Source organism: Coregonus clupeaformis, chromosome 8 (assembly GCF_020615455.1).
Source record: "Coregonus clupeaformis isolate EN_2021a chromosome 8, ASM2061545v1, whole genome shotgun sequence".
NCBI lineage: Eukaryota > Metazoa > Chordata > Actinopteri > Salmoniformes > Salmonidae > Coregonus > Coregonus clupeaformis.
Window position 1 is genome coordinate 26,572,097 of NC_059199.1, and position 25,176 is coordinate 26,597,272.

Consider the following 25,176-nt stretch of genomic DNA (forward strand, 5'->3'; position numbering starts at 1 on the left):
TGACCCCAACCCTGTCACAGGATATTAACCTTTTACAATGCATGAATTAAGAAAATATTAGTTTTAATCAAGAACTTAACTTCTATTCCTAATATAGTTAATGATTTATGTTGAGTAAATATAACCTAATCTACTCATGTGTGGACCATTCCAGGCTAGGGCAAAAATGGAGTAATATTGGACTGCCACTTGCTGGTTAGAATGAGAAAATGCATTCTCTCCCTGACACTGATCAGGCTCAGAGTGCTTACCTTATTTCATCGTATTTTCTCATGGCCTATATATTTTAAAATCATAGTGCTTCATAGTACATTTTGTCTCCTGAAGAGTAATGCATCATTTCGTAATCAGTCACAATGATTTTGTTCCAAATTGTGTAATTAGTTAATTTACATTAGTTATACCTCTGGTTTTAATTGGACAATTATGAGGGCTGCTATGGAAACTTGACCTATCCTCTAGTCTAGAGACTAGGGGTGTGTTCGTAAATTCAATCTGGAGTACCAGAGTGCGCTCAGAGTGCGCTCTGGGCGTTCGTAAATTCAGAGCGTTGTCAGATTGTCCATTCGTAAATTCATCCGTTTTTCTGCGCTCTGGCACACTCCCCTATGATGAGAGTGCTTTGAAATCGGAGTAGCCAGAGTGAATTTACGAACTCACCCTAGGAGTGATTCTTAACTGCAGGGGCCTAGAACCCATGGCATAGGGGCCTAGAACCCCTGGCATAGGGGCATAGAACCCCTGGCATAGGGGCCTAGAACCCCTGGCATAGGGGCCTTGAACCCCTGGCATAGGGGCCTCAGTGAGCTTTGAAAGGGGTTGATAAACCCTGTAGCATGCTCTCTTTTGTGTTTTTGCTTTTCAAGGCACTGTTCTCTGCTCTGTGGTTTACTAAATATATTCTACACATTTCTTTATTCTACAAATGTGGTTTCATTACTCTACAAATGTGGCGAATATATGTTGACTTACTACGTCCCCTTTGACATATCTATTTTGAATAGAATTTGCATCCCTGTTGTCTGCTCGGGACCTTTTAAAGACCATGTTGCTTGTCTCTTGCTTTGCACAAAGCGCGTTTAAGGAGAGGACAGGGATACGCACCGTCCATCTGGCATTCCTTAGATCTAATTGGCTATGAACACCGATCATGTATCGGCTAGTGGTACGAAAGCCTGTCAATCATGTCGAAGGGCGTCTCCATAACGTCCGCTGAGTGGCTACAGTGGCGAGACCTTACCAGACTGGTCACATCTTCTTTGTATATGGAAGTGTCACCGGTCTATCAGGCTTGAGGCGACAGATGAAATGGAAGAAAACAGTGAACAGGAAAGACCCCTTTTGAGGACAGTAAGTAATCGATAACGTAATGTGATATATATATATATATATATATATATATATATATATATATATATATATATATACAGTAGATATGAGGTCGCCCATAATGTCCTTGTTTGCGATTTAGCAAATGCAGAGATGAAGAAAGATGCTTTTGCCACAGTGGTCCGGTCTCTGTACTGGATTGAATAGCTTTTGTATTAAACCACATAGTGAGAAAATACGATTTAAAAATGTTTTGACAACCGCACTTATGCAAAGCAACAGTTATTCTATTTTGTTTTCTTATACTGTCTCAGATTTAGCTTCGGTTTTGGGGGATGCTAGCCAAGTTGCTAGCTAATGTCAACAAGACACTCGTGGCTTTCTGTTTCTGTCGCTAGGACGGTCGTGAGGAGAATGAGCGAATCATGAACTTCTCATTGACTGTCCTCTAAGAAAACTGTAAAGTAAATAGCTAGCTAGCTAGTAAAGTTTAATTTTCTCTGACTGAGTTACAAGTCAAATATGCTTTGATCACTTTTGTTTTGACAGTTAAAATTAGACTGATATGACAGCCCAGTTGGACTACAGTGAGCATGTAATGTACTGTGAGACATGCGTGAAAATAGTGGCTTACTGTACTTGCTGTTTTGTTGGGTGGGTCTTTCATTTTGGTGAGAGAAAGATACGTGATGAAGAGTCAAAAGAGCAACATGGCCCAAAACCTACATATTTCTTCCATCCACAATGACAGTGCTCTCTAAAGCGAGATTAGAGTTGGTAGCCTGGTCCCAAATCTGTTTGTGTTCTTGCCTACTGCATTGATCTCCTTGTCAAGCCTAAAATGTGTGGCATGGCTATGAGTGACAAGGACTTGGAATCATAGCACTAACAAACTGGTACTCAGGCTATGAATCGTGTGCATTTTTATAATGTGCATTCCCATCCTTTCTTACATTCCTCAGTCCTTCCTTATCTGTCACTTACTAGAAGTTAAGTATACTTGCCATTCCTCCTCCTCCAATTGCATGTCTTAGGAAGTGTGAGTGTGTGTGTGTGTTGGGGAGTTGAGAGGGTGGAGTAACCTGACCCTTTGCTGCCCTGCGTGCATCTCTCCACTCAAGGCTGCCTGGAGTCAATCAGTGGCTTGACTGTGACACAGGAGACCTCAGACAAGCGACTGCTTGAAAAATACATGTTTAATGAAGCCCATCCTCTGTATAAAGATGTCTTCACTTTTTGTCAGAGCTGCTCCCCCTCCGTCTTGACTTGAAGAATACGTGATTGTTCTTATGTCAGCAGGGCATTAGACTTGCTCTGTTCACCTTTGGGACTGTTTAAATACAGTATTACTGGAAATGTCATTATGACATCATATAGGCCTAGGTGGTCTCCCATATTTAACCCTCAAGTGTAACCCTCCTGACCTCTCCTACTGCGCATGATTCCTCCTGAATGTGTTTATGGCATTTGTGGAGAGCACCTGAAACTCCTGACTTAACCAAAAAACAATAATTGTAAGCCTCAATGTATTTGATTATTATTAAATCAACTAACATTTTATTTGTCACATCATTCGTAAACAACCGGTGTAGACTAACAGTGAAAAGCTTACAGGCCTTTCCCAACAATGCAGAGAGAAAAATAGAAAAATTATAGAAACCATTATAACAACAGGAATAAATAAATAAATGAAGGGGAAGGGGTGGTGAAAGCTGTGGCCTGATTGAAGCCAATGCCCATCCAAATGGACAGTGCTGTCAAGGCCACAGACCTTGCCTGTGCTCGGCAAGTCCAAATGAAACTACTTAGGTTTCAGACATTAATCACCCGACCCTGTGTGAAACCAAAATAGCTTTCATTCATACACAGGCTCAGAGTACATTACTTGGTGGGTTTTATTTTCCCCAACAAATGATAGCTTGTGTGTACACTAATCCCCTCTAACTCAATTAGTGGACATGCCCCTACAGGATTTTTATGCACTTGGTGGGAAAGCTTTAGAAACAGTTTTCCAGAGATGAAATTCAATCAGGCCTCAGCTTTCACCACTCCGTCCCCTGTAGCTCAGTTGGTAGAGCATGGCGCTTGCAACGCCAGGGTTGTGGGTTTGTTTCCCACGGGGGGCCAGTATGAAAATGTATGCTCTGGATAAGAGCGTCTGCTAAATGACTAAAATGTAAATGTAAGAATATCCCCCATAGTTGGAGATAATATGTGAATCATTTTCTCTAAAATGATTTTGGGCATTTAGACCTATAGGTCCTATGACTGACTAGCAAACTCTTCCCATATCCATTGCCCCTCAATCACTGCATGCATGGTGACCACATTCCCTTGCCTTCCCTATATAGGTAATTTATCTTCCCTTCACACACGTTTCCCTTGACCACACATAAGGTTCTGATATTTTACCACCACCTGCATTTGACCTTGGGTCTACCTCTGTTGTCATGGAATTGTACCTCAGGTACCAGGAGAATCGTGCCAAAAGGCTTTGTGTCCTGCTGTCTTCCCCCACTAAGATCTGAAATAGGTTCTTAGTTCAGCAGGTTCAGGCTCTCTGCTCTATTCCATTTAAAGCTCTGTAGAGGCGTTGTCAAAGAAGCTGACGTCTTCCTTAATTGCTGGACTCCAGTATCCAACAAAGCCTCCATCTTCACCCTACACAACAGTGCTTCTGTTTATACTGTATCTATAATACTAGGCATAGTCTGGGGTAAGGTTGAAGTAAAGCACCCACTAGTCTGTAGTGGGCTAAGACTGTAAGCTTTTAAGTGCTGTTTTTCTTGGAAGGCTCACGGCCAAGAATGTGAAAAGAATGCCTTTTTGTACGCTTTGTTTGTTTATGCTTGGTTACTCACTTTTAAATTACATTTCATTATTTGCCCACAGAATTCTCCCCCCTCCCTAATTAAATTCCAGTCATGAGAATTTGATTGAGTTTTTACTGCACTGAGCGTATTGTTTAGTCTAAGCATGATTTGTAGGAGTGGAGTAAGTACAATGGGGTATAAGCCTAAAGGAGAAACAGACCAAAAGGATGCCTGGTAATTCTGGTTCCTACTCCCTACCACTGAGGTGTATTGTATTGTTCAATCTGATTCATTGGGCTTCACCTATATCTGCGTGTGCCAGGAAAAGCAGGACAGGTTATCAAATTAAAGGAAACCTGGAGAGCCCATATAGCCCAGTAGTTAGTTAGTAAGCTTTGCCGGTTCGTGGAGACTTGATTCTGTGGTCATATGAATTCACAGGAGGTAGCTTAGTCTGAGGAGTCTGTATACTAGCTACTCCATGTCTGAACATTCATACTGGAGTCTGGACAATAGCCTGTCTGTCTACAAGACTCAATTAGACTGAAACATTTCCTGCTTTGGATCTTTCCCATTTTAATCCATGACGGCGTAGTGTGTTACTAATGGTTTTCTTTGAGCCTGCGGTCCCAGCTCTCTTCAGGTCATTGACCAGGTCCTGCCGTGTAGTTCTGGGCTGATCCCTCACCTTCCTCATGATCATTGATGCCCCACAAGGTGAGATCTTGCATGGAGCTCCAGACCGAGGGTGATTGACCGTCATCTTGAACTTCTTCCATTTTCTAATAATTGCGCCAACAGCTGTTGCCTTCTCACCAAGCTGCTTGCCTATTGTCCTGTAGCCCATCCCAACCTTGTGCAGGTCTACAATTTTATCCCTGATGTCCTTACACAGCTCTCTGGTCTTTGCCATTGTGGAGAGGTTGGAGTCTGTTTGATTGAGTGTGTGGACAGGTGTCTTTTATACAGGTAACGAGTTCAAACAGGTGCAGTTATTAAAGGTAATGAGTGGAGAACAGGAGGGCTTCTTAAAGAAAAACTAACAGGTCTGTGAGAGCTGGAATTCTTACTGGTTGGTAGGTGATCAAATACTTATGTCATGCAATAAAATGCCAATTAATTACTTAAAAATCATACAATGTGATTTTCTGGATTTTTGTTTTAGATTCCGTCTCTCACAGTTGAAGTGTACCTATGATAAAAAATTACAGACCTCTACATGCTTTGTAAGTAGGAAAACCTGCAAAATTGGCAGTGTATCAAATACTTGTTCTCCCCACTGTATGTTTTTCGGGCTATGATAAAGTAACATAGTTGAACTAACATAGACCTAGTTCAGGCATTTGTCATATCCTTTAGAACTGGAGGGGTGTATTTCAGTGAGGGGTGTATTTCAGTTAGGGCATGCACAATTACTGTATAATCGTGGAACTGCCGATTATGGATGAAGACCGTCATGAAAATAAAATAATAAAATAATATTTGTTTTTGTTTTTGTGGGGGACATCTGACTGAAGACAGGACAGCCGGGCATTCGTGCGGTTGAGTCAATTTCTGCGGAAACATGGGCTCTTTACAACGTGATGAAACTTTGTTACTCCTTGCTGAAAGGAAGGTGTTGTAGCAAACAAGTCTTCTGTTGCTTAGGCAATGCCACCTTCCGTTTCAGCAGCACATGCAGTCAGGAGCGGAGGAGAGGATATATATATATTTTTTTGTAACGATGACCACGTCATTTGGCTGACCAATAACTGTCATCCAAAATTCCATGACCGTCACACCTTTCAGTTTACCTTGCCTAAAGAAGGGGTTGTGAGTTTGGGTATAAGCTGACACCTACAAGATTTGGCTACATAGATAGTAGGCCTGGGAATTGCCAGGGACCTCACAATACGATATTATCACAACACTTAGGTGCCGATACGATTTTCACAATTCTCACGATTCTATATGTATTGCGATTCGATACTGTGATTTTATTGCGATTCGATGTTCCAAACATATTGCTCACATTTACATTTACATTTACGTCATTTAGCAGACGCTCTTATCCAGAGCGACTTACAAATTGGTGCATTCACCCTATAGCCAGTGGGATAACCACTTTACAAATTTTTTTTATTTATTTATTTTTTTTTTGGGGGGGGTAGAAGGATTACTTTATCCTATCCCAGGTATTCCTTAAAGAGGTGGGGTTTCAAATGTCTCCGGAAGGTGGTGAGTGACTCCGCTGTCCTGGCGTCGTGAGGGAGCTTGTTCCACCATTGGGGTGCCAGAGCAGCGAACAGTTTTGACTGGGCTGAGCGGGAACTATGCTTCCGCAGAGGAAGGGGAGCCAGCAGGCCAGAGGTGGATGAACGCAGTGCCCTCGTTTGGGTGTAGGGACTGATCAGAGCCTGAAGGTACGGAGGTGCCGTTCCCCTCACGGCTCCATAGGCAAGCACCATGGTCTTGTAACAGATGCGAGCTTCAACTGGAAGCCAGTGGAGTGTGCGGAGGAGCGGGGTGACGTGAGAGAACTTGGGAAGGTTGAACACCAGACGGGCTGCGGCATTCTGGATGAGTTGTAGGGGTTTAATGGCACAGGCAGGGAGCCCAGCCAACAGCGAGTTGCAGTAATCCAGACGGGGAGATGACGAGTGCCTGGATTAGGACCTGTGCCGCTTCCTGTGTAAGGCAGGGTCGTACTCTCCGAATGTTGTAGAGCATGAACCTGCAGGATCGGGTCACCGCCTTGATGTTAGCGGAGAACGACAGGGTGTTGTCCAGGGTCACGCCAAGGCTCTTCGCACGCTGGGAGGAGGACACAACGGAGTTGTCAACCGTGATGGCGAGATCATGGAACGGGCAGTCCTTCCCGGGAGGAAGAGCAGCTCCGTCTTGCCAAGGTTCAGCTTGAGGTGGTGATCCGTCATCCATACTGATATGTCTGCCAGACATGCAGAGATGCGATTCGCCACCTGGTTATCAGAAGGGGGAAAGGAGAAGATTAGTTGTGTATCGTCAGCGTAGCAATGATAGGAGAGGCCATGTGAGGATATGACAGAGCCAAGTGACTTGGTGTATAGCGAGAATAGGAGAGGGCCTAGAACTGAGCCCTGGGGGACACCAGTGGTGAGAGCACGTGGTGCGGAGACAGCTTCTCGCCACGCCACTTGGTAGGAGCGACCGGTCAGGTAGGACGCAATCCAAGAGTGAGCCGCGCCGGAGATGCCCAGCTCGGAGAGGGTGGAGAGGAGGATCTGATGGTTCACAGTATCAAAGGCAGCAGACAGGTCTAGAAGGACAAGAGCAGAGGAGAGAGAGTTAGCTTTAGCAGTGCGGAGAGCCTCTGTGACACAGAGAAGAGCAGTCTCAGTTGAATGACCAGTCCTGAAACCTGACTGGTTTGGATCAAGAAGGTCATTCTGAGAGAGATAGCAAGAGAGTTGGCTAAAGATGGCACGCTCAATAGTTTTGGAAAGAAAAGAAAGAAGGGATACTGGTCTGTAGTTGTTGACATCAGAGGGATCGAGTGTTGGTTTTTTGAGAAGGGGTGCAACTCTCGCTCTCTTGAAGACGGAAGGGACATAGCCAGCGGTCAGGGATGAGTTGATCAGCGAGGTGAGGTAGGGGAGAAGGTCACCGGAGATGGTCTGGAGAAGAGAGGAGGGGATGGGGTCAAGCGGGCAGGTTGTTGGACGGCCTGCAGTCACAAGTCGCAAGATTTTATCTGGAGAGAGAGGGGAGAAAGAAGTCAAAGCATAGGGTAGGGCAGTGTGAGCAGGACCAGCAGTGTCATTAGACTTAACAAACGAGGATCGGATGTCGTCAACCTTCTTTTCAAAGTGGTTGACGAAGTCATCCACAGAGAGGGAGGAGGGGGGGGGATTCAGCAGGGAGGAGAATGTGGCAAAGAGCTTCCTTGGGTTAGAGGCAGATGCTTGGAATTTAGAGTGGTAGAAAGTGGCCTTAGCAGCAGAAACAGATGAAGAAAATGTAGAGAGGAGCGAGTGAAAAGATGCCAGGTCGGCAGGGAGTCTAGTTTTCTTCCATTTCCGCTCAGCTGCCCGGAGCTCTGTTCTGTGAGCTCGCAATGAGTCATCAAGCCACGGAGCTGGAGGGGAGGACCGAGCCGGCCGGGAGGATAGGGGACACAGAGAGTCAAAGGATGCAGAAAGGGAGGAGAGGAGGGTTGAGGAGGCAGAATCAGGAGATTGGAGGGAGAAGGATTGAGCAGAGGGAAGAGATGATAGGATGGAAGAGGAGAGAGTAGTGGGAGAGAGAGAGCGAAGGTTGCGGCGGCGCATTACCATCTGTGTAGGGGCAGAGTGAGTAGTGTTGGAGGAGAGCGAGAGAGAAAAGGATACAAAGTAGTGGTCGGAGACATGGAGGGAGTTGCAGTGAGATTAGTAGAAGAGCAGCATCTAGTGAAGATGAGGTCAAGCGTATTGCCTGCCTTGTGAGTAGGGGGACGGTGAGAGGGTGAGGTCAAAAGAGGAGAGGAGTGGAAAGAAGGAGGCAGAGAGAAATGAGTCAAATGTAGACGTAGGGAGGTTGAAATCCCCCAAAACTGTGAGGGGTGAGCCATCCTCAGGAAAGGAGCTTATCAAGGCGTCAAGCTCATTGATGAACTCTCCAAGGGAACCTGGAGGGCGATAGATGACAAGGATATTAAGCTTAAATGGGCTAGTGACTGTGACAGCATGGAATTCAAATGAGGAGATAGACAGATGGGTTAGGGGAAAAATTGAGAATGTCCACTTGGGAGAGATGAGGATTCCTGTGCCACCACCCCTCTGACCAGATGCTCTCGGGGTATGCGAGAACACATGGTCAGACGAGGAGAGAGCAGTAGGAGTAGCAGTGTTTTCAGTGGTAATCCATGTTTCCGTCAGCGCCAGGAAGTCGAGGGACTGGAGGGTAGCATAGGCTGGGATGAAGTCAGCCTTGTTGGCAGCAGAACGGCAGTTCCAGAGGCTGCCTGAGACCTGGAACTCCAGGTGTGTGGTGCGTGCAGGGACCACCAGGTTAGAGAGGCAGCAGCCATGCGGTGTGAGGCGTTTGTGTAGCCTGTGCGGAGAGGAGAGAACAGGGATAGGCAGAGGCATAGTTGACAGGCTGTAGCAAATGGCTACAATAATGCAGAGGAGATCGGAATGAAATGAACTAAACATCAGGGAAAGGAGAGAGCGGGCCTCCCTCACCACAACTCCCAAATATAACTCTCCCAACTTCCACCTCAGAGACTATAATTGTTTCACTGAAACACCCGAATAAAACTCTCCCAACTTCCACTTTAGAAATTAGAATTGTTGTAAACTACAGCGGTTCAATGTTTCAAGGAATAGACTCAACTTACTTTATTCAGCTAGCTAACTATGACGCCATAGCTAACTAGCATGCTAGCATCCAATAACACACGGTTTAGCACCAATACTTGGTTACAACAAACTACCAATAGTGTGTTAACACACTAAACAGATAATTCGTGTCCGTGTCTAGTTTCTTTCATAACGCAGCAAGAATTAAACGTTGGCTAGCTAGCACAACGATATTGTATTTAGCTGCTACAGTACTGCTAGCTGGTAGTGTTGGCTAGCTAGCAATGGCTGCTGTGTTGACTTTGTTTGAAAAACGGCGTCGCTGCGAACGAATGTAGCTGGCTAAAATTATATTGTATTTAGTTGCTATAGTACTGCTAGCTGGTAGCGTTGGCTAGCTAGCAATGGCTGCGGTGATGACTTTGTTTGAAAAACGGCGTCGCTGCGAACGAATGTAGCTGGCTAAAAGGATATTGTATTTAGTTGCCACAGTACTGCTAGCCGGTAGCAGGTAGTGTTGGCTAGCTTGCAATGGCTGCGGTGTTGACTTTGTTTGAAAAACGGTGTCGCTGCGAACGAATGTAGCTGGCTAGCTAACCTCGATAGTTACTCTATACTACACCTTTATCTTTGATACAAATACAACTATGTAGCTAGCCAACATTACACTAATCAAATCGTTCCATTGTAATGTAATGTGTCATATTACCTGCGGAGCGAAGTACAGCATGACTACTCACCTCGCCTGCCGGAAACTTTAGCTCACCATATGTCTGCTGCAGAGGGACAAGAGAGAGCCATGAAAAAATCAGTTTTGATCAGCCATGGAAACAAAAATGCTGAAAACAAATTGGCTCTGTATTTAAAAAGAAGATGGGGAACAAACTATGAAGGAAAAATACAGGAGTTTTGGTGCAGGTTCAGCAAACTAGCACAAAAATAATATTGCAATGTTGTCAAAATGATATATCGTCAAAAAGAATATCCCGATATGTAACTATCTATTTTTTCCACCATCATTAATAGATGGGGCCTAATCTGTGCTCCTGGCGCCAGTTTTGGATGGGTACCATAATCTTTGCCACCTAGGTGACAAGGTGATTGCTGCTTAGTTAGATTAAGAGAGTAGCTAAACAAACAAGAGTAGGCTACTCTTCCATCTATCAAAGAAATCCAGTTGAAAACACAAATTTGGCTCATTTTAGAGAAGTAACCTACCTTTCTAGTTTAGATGATTTGAAATCATGCAAGATCACTGTAATAGCTAGATATAGCTTGGTTCTTGACTGGTGAGTCAAGCAATTGCCTTGAATTAAGGTTGGGCGAAATGGCCAAAATATCATATCACAGTATTTGTTTAAAAAAATGACGGTATTTTATGTTTTTGAATAATAAAAGTTGTAAATTTGCTTTATGAGTACTGCGTGAACCTAGGGTGGCAACATATACATTCTAAGTGATTTCAATGGGTCTTTCTCCATTCTGTGTTGTTTGACATGAAAATGCCAGGGAGGAGTTATTGTGACAGGGTAGGAACCAAAGTGATGGTCAGTGTTTCCTAGGGGACCCTATAACCTTTGGCTACATTAAATGTTTATTCTTAGCTACTTCATGTAGGTAACGTATTCATGCTAAAGGGCGCCATTGAAAGGCGTGATTACTGGGGTTGCGGTAAATGTGAAAGCTGACCAACTGAAGGTGTAACGATCCCGGCAGTCTGAGTCGGGTCCTGTCTGTGGTCTAGTTGTTCTGCTCGTGATCTCCAGTTTCCCGAGGGTGCTGGAACGCTCCGGGGAGCTCTCTTGATTTCCGCACCTGCATCCCATCAGCAATCTGCACACCTGGTCCTGATCATCACCCTTCTTAGGCTCTGGTCTAACATCCATTCCCTGCCGGATCGTTAGCCATTAACATCATTCTCCCGGAACCTTCACCCAACCCCTGCCGTGCCATCGTTTAATCTGCCACTTCACCTCCACCTACTCATCTCCGCCACCCGCTCCGTCTCCTGGATTATTCTGCACCTTTTGAATCTGTAATAAACACTCACCTTCGTTCAACTCTCCTTGTCCTGGTCTGCTTCTGGGTTCTGTCTTAGGGAACCGTGACAGAACGATCCGGCCATTAATGAACCCAGCGGATCTGGACTCTGTTCGCCATGCCATTTCCCATCAGGAGAAGATGTTGGGACAACATAGCACGGCACTACAGGAGATCGCGTTGTCAGTTCGGAACCTTTCTACCGGTCTGACGGAGGTCCAGAACCAACGCGAAGTTTCCGGTGGAGGATCCACTACCGGTTTCACCCATCTCGCCTGCCGCTTCTGGAGCTGTGTCCTTCCGTGAGCCCAAGGTTCCGACGCCGGATAAATATGAGGGGGAGCTGGGAAGATGCCGTTCCTTCCTTATGCAGTGTGGATTAGTGTTCGATCTACAGCCCTACTCTTATGCCACAGACAAGGCTAGGATAGCCTTTGTGATTGAGTTGCTGCGTGGTCGAGCGCTGGAGTGGGCTTCAGCCGTTTGGGAACGACAGGATCCCTGCATGGCTTCATACCAGGGGTTCACGGCCGAGATGAGGAAGCTCTTCGACCATTCCGTCCGAGGGAGGGACGCAGCTAGGCGCCTGTTTTCGCTTCGCCAAGGAACTCGCAGCGTGGCCGACTTCGTGATCGAGTTCAAGACGTTGGCTGTGGAGAGTGGGTGGAATGAGGAGTCTCTGCAAGCGGCCTTTTACCAGGGTCTGTCGGAGCAGCTCAAGGATGAGTTGATCTCCTATCCGGAGCCTAGTGACCTGGACGGCTTGGTAGCCTTGTCTATTCGGGTGGATAATCGAGTCCGAGAGCGTAGGAGGGAGAAGCAATGGGGTCCGTCCAATCGATCAGCTTCTCAGTTCCCAGTCGGGTCGGGTGGTGGACCAGAACACGTCGATCATTCTCCACCACAAAGGATTAGTGGAGAGGTTCTCTCTCCCGATTCTGAACCCATGCAAGTGGGGCGGCACGGGTTAACCAAGGAGGAGCGTCAACATAGACGTAAGACCAACTGTTGCCTCTACTGTGGTAGCTCGGGACATTACATCTCCACTTGTTCCCGGCGGTCGTCAAACTGGCCGGCTCGCTAAAGTTGGGAGGACTTTTAGCGAGCCAGTTTCAACCTCTCAGTACCTCTGTCAGACCCCGTTTCCCGGCTACCCTTGTGAACAGGAATCAGAGCTTAGCGATTAACGCTCTTGTCGATTCAGGTGCCGATGGAAGCTTTCTTGATGCCGAGTTGGTGGAACAGCTGGGGCTTTCCAAGGAGCAATTGCCGGAAGCCATTGAAGCGACCACTCTGAACGGCAGTAGTCTGGCACGTATCACGATGAGGACTGAACCGGTTAAGATGCTGTTGTCGGGGAATCATTCGGAGATGATTTCATTCTTCATTCTGCCGTCTTCCCATGTTCCTCTGGTCCTTGGATACCCCTGGCTGAAGGAACACAATCCCACGTTCGATTGGGTGACGGGCAAGGTAACGAGTTGGAGCCTTGATTGTCATGCTAACTGTCTCAAGACTGCCTGTCCCCATTCGGTTCCCAGTCAGGTGATTGAGGCTAAACCCCCCAGATTTGTCCCTGGTTCCCGAGACATATCACGATTTGGGGAAGTGTTCAGTAAGCAGAAGGCTCTGTCACTCCCTCCCCACCGACCATATGATTGTGCCATCAACCTGTTTCCTGGAGCTGTCTACCCCAAGGGAAGGTTATACAGTATCTCCCGACCTGAACGTGAGGCTTTGGAGACCTACATCAAGGAGTCCCTAGCGGCTGGTCTCGTTTCGTCCCTCGTCATCACCCCTGGGGGCAGGATTCTTCTTTGTGGGTAAGAAGGATGGCTCTCTTCGACCGTGTATTGATTATCGGGGGTTGAATGACATCACGGTCAAGAACAAGTATCCCCTGCCCTTGATGAGTTCTGCCTTCGACTCCTTACAGGGTGCTACGGTGTTCACCAAGCTAGACCTACGCAATGCGTATCACATGGTCCGGATCAGAGAGGGAGACGAGTGGTTGACGGGTTTCAATACACCGATGGGTCACTTCGAGTATCAGGTGATGCCGTTTGGACTGACCAATGCTCCAGCGGTATTCCAGAGTATGGTGAACGACGTCCTGAGAGATATGATCGGTCTCTTTGTGTTTGTTTATCTGGATGACATTCTGATCTTCTCGAAGGAACCTTCCGACCACGTCCAGCATGTCCGGCAGGTTCTGCAGCGATTGTTGGAGAATCGCCTGTTCGTGAAGGCAGAGAAGTGCGAGTTTCACGCCCACACAACATCCTTTCTCGGGTACATCATCTCCAGGGGAGAGATTAGGATGGACCAGGAGAAGGTTAGAGCGGTTCTGGAATGGGCCCAGCCCGGTACGAGATTGCAGCTCCAGAGATTTTTGGGGTTTGCGAATTTCTACCGCAGATTCATCCGGGATTACAGCCGTGTGGCCGCTCCGTTAACTGCCTTGACTTCCAGTATCAGGAGCTTCAAGTGGAATCCGGAGGCGGATCGAGCGTTTCTGGATTTGAAGAGGCGATTCACCAACGCACCGATTCTCTCTCAACCGGACACGGCCCGTCAGTTCAGTCGTTGAAGTGGGACGCGTCTGATGTGGGAGTTGGCGCCATCCTGTCGCAGCGATGCTCCACGGACAGTAAACTCCATCCCTGCGCCTACTACTCTCGTCGCCTTTCGCCTGCGGAGAGGAATTACGATGTGGGTAACCGGGAGCTTCTCGCGGTGAAACTTGCCTTGGAGGAGTGGCGCCACTGGTTGGAGGGGGCGGAGCAGCCGTTTATTGTCTGGACTGACCACAAGAATCTTGCTTACGTGCAATCGGCTAGACGTCTCAACTCCCGTCAGGCCAGGTGGTCGTTGTTTTTCGGACGATTCAATTTTTCCCTGACGTTCCGACCTGGATCTAAGAACGGCAAGGCGGACGCCTTGTCTCGGATGTTCTCCAAGACGGAGGAGAGTGGGTCCAAGACCGAGACAATTCTCCCCCGGAACTGCGTCGTGGGAGCTGTTAGGTGGAAGATTGAGGAGGAGGTGATGGCGGCCCTTCGGACGCAGCCCGGTCCCGGTAACGGTCCACCCGGGTCGGTTGTTTGTGCCTGAGTCGGTTCGTCCCTGCGGTCCTCAAATGGTCCCACGCCAGCAAGATGGCTTGTCACCCTGGCGTGGCTCGGACGATGGCGTTTCTTCGCAGACGTTTTTGGTGGCCTGCCATGGCCGAGGATACTCGGGGTTATGTTGCTGCCTGTCCAGTGTGTGCGCAGAATAAGAGTACCAATCGGCCCAGCTCTGGACTACTTCACCCCCTTCCTATTCCCCGCGACCATGGTCGCATCTGGCCCTGGACTTTGTCACTGGGTTGCCCGCTTCTGAGGGGAACACGGTCGTTCTGACTATCGTGGACAGATTCAGCAAGTTCGCCCACTTTGTGCCAATTGCCAAGCTTCCCTCTGCCTCGGAGACGTCCGAGATCCTGGTTAGGGAGGTTTTCAGGGTCCACGGTTTGCCCAGTGATATCGTTTCCGACCGTGGCCCTCAGTTTACCTCTGCTGTCTGGAAGTCCTTCTGTTTGGCCATTGGAGCTACAGTCAGTCTCACATCTGGGTTTCACCCCCAATCTAATGGTCAGGCGGAGAGAGCCAACCAGAAGATGGAATCCACGCTACGCTGCCTGGCCTCTTCCAACCCCACCTCCTGGGTCTCTCAGTTGCCTTGGGTTGAGTATGCCCACAATACTCTCCCTACATCTGCCACTGGGATGTCTCCCTTCCAGTGCCTGTATGGCTACCAACCTCCCTTGTTCCCTTCTCAGGAGAAGGAGCTCTCAGTGCCTTCTGTTCAGGCCCATATTCGTCGTTGCCACCGGACCTGGCATCGGGCCAGAAAGGCACTCCTTAGAGTTTCGGACCGGTATCAGCTCCAGGCGAATCGTCGCCGGATCCCCGCTCCCACCTACACCATCGGAGATAGGGTCTGGTTGGCCACACGGGATCTTCCTTTACGGACTGAGTCTAGGAAGTTGTTACCGAAGTTCATTGGTCCGTTTGTGGTGGAGAAGGTGATCAATCCGGTGGCAGTTCGACTCAAACTCCCGAGGACGCTCAGAGTCCATCCCACCTTTCATGTCTCCTGCCTCAAGCCTGTTTTCCTCAGTCCTCTGTTGCCTCCTCCGCCTCCTCCTCCTCCTCCTCGGATGATCGGAGGTGGTCCTGCCTACACGGTGCGACGCATCATGGATTCCAGACGGCGGGGCCGGGGTTTCCAGTATCTCGTGGACTGGGAGGGGTATGGTCCTGAAGAGAGGAGTTGGATTCCGCGGCGACAGATCCTAGATGCTGACCTCATCAGTGACTTCTACCGCCTCCATCCTGGCGCTCCGGGAGTCCGCCCGGTGGCGTTCGTCGGAGGGGGGTACTGTAACGATCCCGGCAGTCTGAGTCGGGTCCTGTCTGTGGTCTAGTTGTTCTGCTCGTGATCTCCAGTTTCCCGAGGGTGCTGGAACGCTCCGGGGAGCTCTCTTGATTTCCGCACCTGCATCCCATCAGCAATCTGCACACCTGGTCCTGATCATCACCCTTCTTAGGCTCTGGTCTAACATCCATTCCCTGCCGGATCGTTAGCCATTAACATCATTCTCCCGGAACCTTCACCCAACCCCTGCCGTGCCATCGTTTAATCTGCCACTTCACCTCCACCTACTCATCTCCGCCACCCGCTCCGTCTCCTGGATTATTCTGCACCTTTTGAATCTGTAATAAACACTCACCTTCGTTCAACTCTCCTTGTCCTGGTCTGCTTCTGGGTTCTGTCTTAGGGAACCGTGACAGAAGGGGAAGATTCCCGGTGTTTGTGATACTCGTCGTTTGGTGCGACGCAGACAGGGGGGCATGAGTGGAGAAACAGAAGAGTCGTTGTCTGTTCTTTTGAGTTTTGATGTTGAGATATATAAATTATCCGGTATGAGCTTTTGTGCCGAATACATTACTTTGTTGCAGGTGACAAGCTTATGGGCATGTGGCAGCAGTGTATAGGGGGGAGGTTCCTAAGTTTGAAAGCAGCCAGCGTCGGGTGAGGTTGTGTCTTTCTCTGGCGGGAGGTAAGCTTGGCTTATATGGTGTCGAGTAAAGCTTAAACCATGTATTTAGATTGTAGGTAGGTAGGTATTGTAGTTAGGTATTGTAGGTAGTTTATCTAGGTAGTTATTGTAGGTTATTGTAGGTAATTATTGTAGGTAAGTATTGTATTCGGCTGAGCCCGGTGAAGCACGAGGCTAGCTAACTCACTACCTGGACCAATAAAGCTAGCTATCTAGCGGGTAGCTACTGGTAACTATTAGCAACTGTGGATAGTTGTTTCCAATGTTATTTCACGCTTAAGAGTACCTGTAATTATGCCAGCTACCTACTATCATCTGTTTTTCTAACCTCATTATCTGAAGCGTTAACGTTAGGTAGTTAGTAGCTACTGTACTCGAAATGTAGCTACCTGGAGAGCTAACTAAACAATAGCTGGAACGACCTAGCTTTAATATTTGGAGACGCTTTCTCTCCGTTGGGACAGACGCGAACTGGCTGAATCGATTCAGTGGCTAGCTTTGCACTTAACTGGCTAACAGTAGCTACTAAGGGTAAGTTATAACCTACATTTATTTTTGTTTTGTTTTTACATACTGGTAACAAGATTCGTTCAAGGGAATTCGGGATATGGGTGACTAGTTAACGTTAGCTTGGCTCTCTGTGTGTTCGTGCCGTGGGAGGAGGGGTTAGTTCGTTGGCAGAGAGCAATGGCGAGCTAGTATACTAAATATTCTAGCTAACTAACTGGCTGAATAAGTTGACGACGTACTCACTCAAACTGTCAAAACTAACCCAAAACTTTACACAACATTAGACACGGACACGAATGATTTGCTTGGCATGTTAACACACTGGTGGTTTGTTGTAACCGAGTATTGGTGCTCAACCGTGTAATTGGAGGCTGGCATGCTAGTTGGCTTTGGCTAGGATTCGGTGCCCGGGACGGTTTTCACGGAAGAATACTGTACCAAGTTAGCTAGCTGAATAAACTAAGTTAGAGTCTATTGCTAGAAAACATTAAACCGCTGTAGTTTACAACAATTATAATTTCTAAAGTGGAAGTTGGGAGAGTTATACAGTGGGGAAAAAAAGTATTTAGTCAGCCACCAATTGTGCAAGTTCTCCCACTTAAAAAGATGAGAGAGGCCTGTAATTTTCATCATAGGTACATGTCAACTATGACAGACAAATTGAGATTTTTTTTCTCCAGAAAATCACATTGAAGGATTTTTAATGAATTTATTATTATGTAACTTCTTCTTTAAGAGGCTCCTCTGTCCTCCACTCGTTACCTGTATTAATGGCACCTGTTTGAACTTGTTATCAGTATAAAAGACACCTGTCCACAACCTCAAACAGTCACACTCCAAACTCCACTATGGCCAAGACCAAAGAGCTGTCAAAGGACACCAGAAACAAAATTGTAGACCTGCACCAGGCTGGGAAGACTGAATCTGCAATAGGTAAGCAGCTTGGTTTGAAGAAATCAACTGTGGGAGCAATTATTAGGAAATGGAAGACATACAAGACCACTGATAATCTCCCTCGATCTGGGGCTCCACGCAAGATCTCACCCTGTGGGGTCAAAATGATCACAAGAACGGTGAGCAAAAATCCCAGAACCACACGGGGGGACCTAGTGAATGACCTGCAGAGAGCCGGGACCAAAGTAACAAAGCCTACCATCAGTAACACACTACGCCGCCAGGGACTCAAATCCTGCAGTGCCAGACGTGTCCCCCTGCTTAAGCCAGTACATGTCCAGGCCCGTCTGAAGTTTGCTAGAGTGCATTTGGATGATCCAGAAGAGGATTGGGAGAATGTCATATGGTCAGATGAAACCAAAATATAACTTTTTGGTAAAAACTCAACTCGTGTTTGGAGGACAAAGAATGCTGAGTTGCATGCAAAGAACACCATACCTACTGTGAAGCATGGGGCTGGAAACGTCATGCTTTGGGGCTGTTTTTCTGCAAAGGGACCAGACGACTGATCCGTGTAAAGGAAAGAATGAATGGGGCCATGTATCGTGAGATTTTGAGTGAAAACCTCCTTCCATCAGCAAGGGCATTGAAGATGAAACGTGGCTGGGTCTTTCAGCATGACAATGATCCCAAACACATTACATTTACGTCATTTAGCAGACGCTCTTATCCAGAGCGACTTACAGTTAGTGAATACATATTTTTTTATACTGGCCCCCTGTGGGAATCGAACCCACAACCCTGGCGTTGCAAACGCCATGCTCTATCAACTGAGCTACATCCCTGCCGGCCATTCCCTCCCCTACCCTGGACAACACTGGGCCAATTGTGCGCCGCCCATGAGTCTCCCGGTCGCGGCCGGCTGCGACAGAGCCTGGATTCGAACCAGGATCTCTAGTGGCACAGTTAGCACTGCGATGCAGTGCCTTAGACCACTGCGCCACTCACTCACTGCGCCAAACACACCGCCCGGCAACGAAGGAGTGGCTTCGTAAGAAGCATTTCAAGGTCCTGGAGTGGCCTAGCCAGTCTCCAGATCTCAACCCCATAGAAAATCTTTGGAGGGAGTTGAAAGTCCGTGTTGCCCAGCGACAGCCCCAAAACATCACTGCTCTAGAGGAGATCTGCATGGAGGAATGGGCCAAAATACCAGCAACAGTGTGTGAAAACCTTGTGAAGACTTACAGAAAACGTTTGACCTGTGTCATTGCCAACAAAGGGTATATAACAAAGTATTGAGAAACTTTTGTAATTGATCAAATACTTATTTTCCACCATAATTTGCAAATCAATTCATAAAAAATCCTACAATGTGATTTTCTGGATTTTTTTTCCTCATTTTGACTGTCATAGTTGACGTGTACCTATGATGAAAATTACAGGCCTCTCTCATCTTTTTAAGTGGGAGAACTTGCACAATTGGTGGCTGACTAAATACTTTTTTTCCCCACTGTATTTGAGTGTTTCAGTGAAACGTAAGTGAGGGAGGCCCCGCTCTCTCACTTTCCCAGATGTTTAGTTCATTTCATTCCAATCTCCTTTGCATTATTGTAGCCTTTTTCTGTAGCCTGTCAACAATGTGTCTGTCTATCCCTGTTCTCTCCTCTCTAATCTGGTGGTCCCTGCGCGCACGACCCAGGTGGAGTTCCAGGTCTCTGGCAGCCTCTGGAACTGCTGTTCTGCGGCCAACAAGGCAGAGTTCATCTCAGCCTATGCTACCCTCCAGTCCCTCGACTTCTTGGCGCTGACGGAAACATGGATTACCACAGAAAACACTGCTACTCCTACTGCTCTTTCCTCGTCTAACCATGTGTTCTCGCATACCCCAAGAGCATCTGGTCAGCGCGGCGGTGGCACAGGAATCCTCATCTCTTCCAAGTGGACATTCTCTCTTTACCCCCTGACCCATCTGTCTATCTCCTCATTTGAATTCCATGCTGTCACAGTCACTAGCCCATCCAAGCTTAACATCCTTGTCATTTATCGCCCTCCAGGTTCCCTTGGAGAGTTCATCAATGAGCTTGACGCCTTGATAAGTTCCTTTCCTGAGGATGGCTCACCCCTCACAGTTCTGGGTGACTTTAACCTCCCTACGTCTGCCTTTGACTCATTTCTCTCTGCCTCCTTCTTTCCACTCCTTTCCTCTTTTGACCTCACCCTCTCACCGTCCCCCCCTACTCACAAGGCAGGCAATACGCTTGACCTCATCTTTACTAGATGCTGTTCTTCTACTAATCTCACTGCAACTCCCCTCCAAGTCTCCGACCACTACTTGACATCCGATCCTCATTTATCAAGTCAAATGACACCGCTGGTCTTGCTCACACTGCCCTACCCTATGCTTTGACTTCTTTCTCCCCTCTCTCTCCAGATGAAATCTTGCGACTTGTGACGGCCGGCCGCCCAACAACCTGCCCGCTTGACCCTATCCCCTCCTCTCTTCTCCAGACCATTTCCGGAGACCTTCTCCCTTACCTCACCTCACTCATCAACTCATCCTTGACTGCTGGCCATGTCCCTTCCGTCTTCAAGAGAGCGAGAGTTGCACCCCTCCTCAAAAAACCTACACTCGATCCCTCCGATGTCAACAACTACAGACCAGTATCCCTTCTTTCTTTTCTCTCCAAAACTCTTGAGCGTGCCGTCTCTAGCCAACTCTCCTGTTATCTCTCTCAGAATGACCTTGATCCAAACCAGTCAGGTTTCAAGACTGGTAATTCAACTGAGACTGCTCTTCTCTGTGTCACGGAGGCTCTCCGCACTGCTAAAGCTAACTCTCCCTCCTCTGCTCTTATCCTTCTAGACCTATCGGCTGCCTTTGATACTGTGAACCATCAGATCCTCCTCTCCACCCTCTCCCAGTTGGGCATCTCCGGCGCTGCGCACTCTTGGATTGCGTCCTACCTGACAGGTCGCTCCTACCAGGTGGCGTGGCGAGAATCTGTCTCCGCACCACGTGCTCTCACCACTGGTGTCCCCCAGGGCTCAGTTCTAGGCCCTCTCCTATTCTCTCTATACACCAAGTCACTTGGCTCTGTCATATCCTCACACGGTCTCGCCTATCATTGCTACGCAGACGACACACAACCTTCTGATAACCAGGTGGCGAATCTTATCTCTACATGTCTTGCAGACATATCAGTGTGGATGTCGGATCACCACCTCAAGCTGAACCTTGGCAAGACGGAGCTGCGCTTCCTCCCGGGGAAGGACTGCCCGCTCCATGATCTCGCCATCACGGTTGACAACTCCATTGTGTCCTCCTCCCAGAGTGCATAGAACCTTGGCGTGACCCTGGACAACACCCTGTCGTTCTCCGCAAACATCAAAGCGGTGACCCGATCCTGCAGGTTCATGCTCTACGACATTCGCAGAGGACGACCCTACCTTACACAGAAAGCGGCACAGGTCCTAATCCAGGCACTTGTCATCTCCCGTCTGGATTACTGCAACTCGCTGTTGGCTGGGCTCCCTGCCTGTGCCATTAAACCCCTACAACTTATCCAGAACGCCGCAGCCCGACTTGTGTTCGACCTTCCCAAGTTATCTCATGTCACCCCGCTCCTCCGCACACTCCACTGACTTCCAGTTGAGGCTTGCATCTACCACAAGACCATGGTGCTTGCCTACGGAGCTGTGAGGGGAACGGCACCTCCTTACCTTCAGGCTCTGATCAGACCCTACACCCAAACGAGGGCACTACGTTCAACCACCTCTGGCCTGCTAGCTCCCCTACCTCTACGGAAGCACAGTTCCCGCTCAGCCCAGTCAAAGCTATTCGCGGCTCTGGCACCCCAATGGTGGAACAAGCTCCCCCACGACGCCAGGACAGCGGAGTCACTGACCACCTTCCGGAGACACTTGAAACCCTACCTCTTTAAGGAATACCTGGAATAGTATAAAGTAATCATTCTACCCCCCCACCCCCCCCCCACCCCCTATAAAAAAAAATAAAAAATAAAAAAAGTGGTTGTCCCACTGGCTATCATAAGTTGAATGCACCAATTTGTAAGTCGCTCTGGATAAGAGCGTCTGCTAAATGATGTAAATGTAAATGTAAATGTGTGAGAAGTGTGCAGAAGGGCATGAGACAAATGAAGGTGTAGCATTGGGGAATGCTTCTATGACAACAGTGGGATAAACCAAGAAGTGATATAGGTTTCAGTAAGATTGGATTTTTAGCATTTATAGCAATGGTTATCAACTGTACTGCAGGGATGGAACGAAAGTCGCAGAAAATAGAGGTTGTGGTGGCAGCTGCAGAGAGGTATTTGGGTGTGCGAGACTTGACATCAGAAGAGTTACAGGGTGTGTTTAGTGGTGGTGTCCCTTCCTTTCAGGCTGTTGGCCTGAAGTAGGAATAAATAGATTTAAATAGTGGAGTATGGTAGTTATTATTATAGTACTTTTTGTATTTTTATTTGTAAAAAATGTTTGTGAGTGTATTTTCTTTCAGCACAACTACGGCGACATGCACTCGTACGTGCGCACGTGCAAACGACTCCAGGAGGAGGAGGCGGTGCATCGTATTATTAGATGGTAGGGTATTTGTTGTATTTTTTATTTTTTAAAGCAAAGTATAAGGGAGTTATACTCCAGTCTAGTAGGTGGCAGTAATGCAACATTTACTGGGTGCCAACCGCCGTTAAACCTCATTGAAGAAGAACATATTCATGCTTTGCGTATTCCTCTTTGATTTAGAAGATCTTGTTGCACAAACAACATGCTGATTTAGGTTGCACCATCCCTGGTATTATCAGGCTGTATAGCTAGTTACATTTGCTCAGACTCAGTACATGTATTAGCTAGCTAGCCAGCTAACTAGCGATTAGCATTAGCGGCTAACACGATTTAGGCCCAACTTGCTAAGAAAAGACTAACTAGCAATTTGCAGATGTAAGAAACACAAACTAATAGTGTAATTATAGAACGCTGGTGGATTTATATTAAGAAGCAAAGTGAAAACATAATCGTTGTAATCAACACTTTACCTTCTATAACATTGTTTGATTTGTTAAATGTGATATGCCGTGTGTAATGTCCATTTTTATAGTTTACTCCACTACTTGAGTCATCTGTCATCTCTCTCCACATGCCACTTTCCACACAGACCTAGCTCCTTGCGTTCAGTCTGCATCAAATCAAATCACATTTTATTTGTCACATGCGCCGAATACAACAGGTGTAGACCTTACCGTATAAGTAAACATTTCACGGTAAAAACCTGTTCTATTCGGCGCATGTGACAAATAGAATTTGATTTGATTTGACAAACCAAACATTTAAATATTGTTATAGAAGGTAAAGTAAAAACTCAAACCGGTCTGTGCATCAATACCAGTAAAATACGGTATACGGCCCAGTCCTACCTTGAATGTGCCATTGTGGTGGCATAGTGAAAACCCCCAGAAATGAGTCCTCTTCCTCTCTATCCCACACAAATAGGGTGTAGGCCTAATTGAATTGGTCAGTAAAATCAGCTTGGAGGACAGGGTTTTTTCTGCATAGAAAAGTATTGGGCGGGCTGCCTAAGTGTTTTTTCGGGCCGCCTAGTCCAAACAGTACATGTAGAAAAACGTTTTTCCGTGTAAATGTAAACAACTAGGCTAAAACCAGATATAAATATGTAGAAAAGGACCTATATATATTTTTGTAAGATCATCTTTGAGAACTAAAAATCACAAAAATAAAAGCTAGACAGTCAGAGAGAATCTAAAATTCCCATAATGATGCATTCAGGAGTATTTATGTTAAGGCATTGTGCCCCCATTGATTTTGTTAACATTTTTGAGTCACTCAGATAGCATAAACCATAGCAAAATGTGTAGAATTCAGTGCCTAACATTAACTGTTTGGTCCACCTGGCTGTGGACCACTCAGATTTGTACCATGCCTTGTAATGTTTCTAAAACAATAAATGTATTACTAGTTAGAAGTAATGTGGTATATTGTTTAATTTCATTTTTTGTGACCTGAGTCTTTTAACCAAAATATCACAGATGAGACTTTAAGGGCGGAAAGTTACCGTGGTAACGCGACATGAGTCATGTTTGTGCCTGTGAGATTGAGAGTCTGACTAGTAGCTGCATTGTCTTCTCTTCCCTAACAGTTGAAACTCAAACATTGAAAAACAACCTAGCTTGTGAACAAAACAGTGTAAATAGCCAAGAAACACAATGACAAAGTCTCACTTCAGTAGACTTTCCTTTCAAGTAAATTAGACCAACCTTTATACCTGTGCGCAGCGCTTCTCAAAATGAATCTTTCAGTCAGCTCTTCACGTACGTACAGCCCCAAGGCAGGAAGTGTTGCAGCGCGAGGTGGGATAGGCTATAGTATGATTCGTTGTTCTTTGACTTTGTGCGCTTAATTTACCAGCTATGAAACAAAACTGAATAAATACTTTGAAAACAGTTACTGCAGCATTTATTTAGCTATAAATGTGATCATACTTGACTATTTTGATTCACAAATGTGAGTGAAATGCTCGCACTGTGGAGCCCTGACCACCTGCCAACGTGGCTGGTGAAATACACATTTTACCCGCCAATGACAAAATCTACCCGCCTAATTTTAGGCTGTGGTAGAATTGCAGGAAATGTGCTTTAAAACAGCTACATTTGGCCACTGCCATGACCACCACTTTAGCCCCATTTTGATCCAGAAAAACCCTGGAGTAAAATGATGCCCCAGGGGGAGCACAGCACACCTCCAGCCAGGGGGCCCAGCCTTCTTATGGGTGATCTGGGGTAATCTGACTGATCATGGCTACTGGTCAATCCCACCTGTTGGCTTCAGGTCTCAGCTCTCCAGCCCTCTACTATGCTAATCTAATCTGGTTAATAATCCTCTCAGATTAAAAGACTGAGTGAGTCTTTGCTGTGGGCCATGTGATCAGTCTCTCTCCGTGTGTAGTGGTGGATAATGGTCTCCAGAGCTGGTGTTGAGTCCATGGTGCTTACGAAGAAGAATAGACTGCCTGTTGCAGGTTGCATCCCAAATGGCACCCTATTCTCTATATACTGCACTACTTTTGACCAGAGCCAATACTAAATAGGGAATAGGGTGCTATTTGTTCCCATCTTAGTCGAAAGGAGACACGCTCTTGCTGACAGTACAC

The 25,176-nt window shown here is 46.9% G+C and overlaps 1 protein-coding gene across 4 annotated transcripts in view; it reads left to right on the top strand.

The window, feature by feature from the left end:
* Positions 1 to 1,260: 1,260 nt before the first annotated feature.
* The window catches only part of LOC121571441 (sodium bicarbonate cotransporter 3), an 88,352-nt gene continuing 64,436 nt past the window's right edge, over positions 1,261 to 25,176 (top strand). For all 4 annotated transcript variants that reach the window (XM_045221881.1, XM_045221884.1, XM_045221883.1 and 1 more), the window contains exon 1: positions 1,261 to 1,350. In XM_045221881.1, coding sequence (XP_045077816.1) covers positions 1,309 to 1,350 — 42 coding nt within the window. In that variant the 5' untranslated portion in view covers positions 1,261 to 1,308. The remainder of the gene's footprint in view (positions 1,351 to 25,176) is intronic.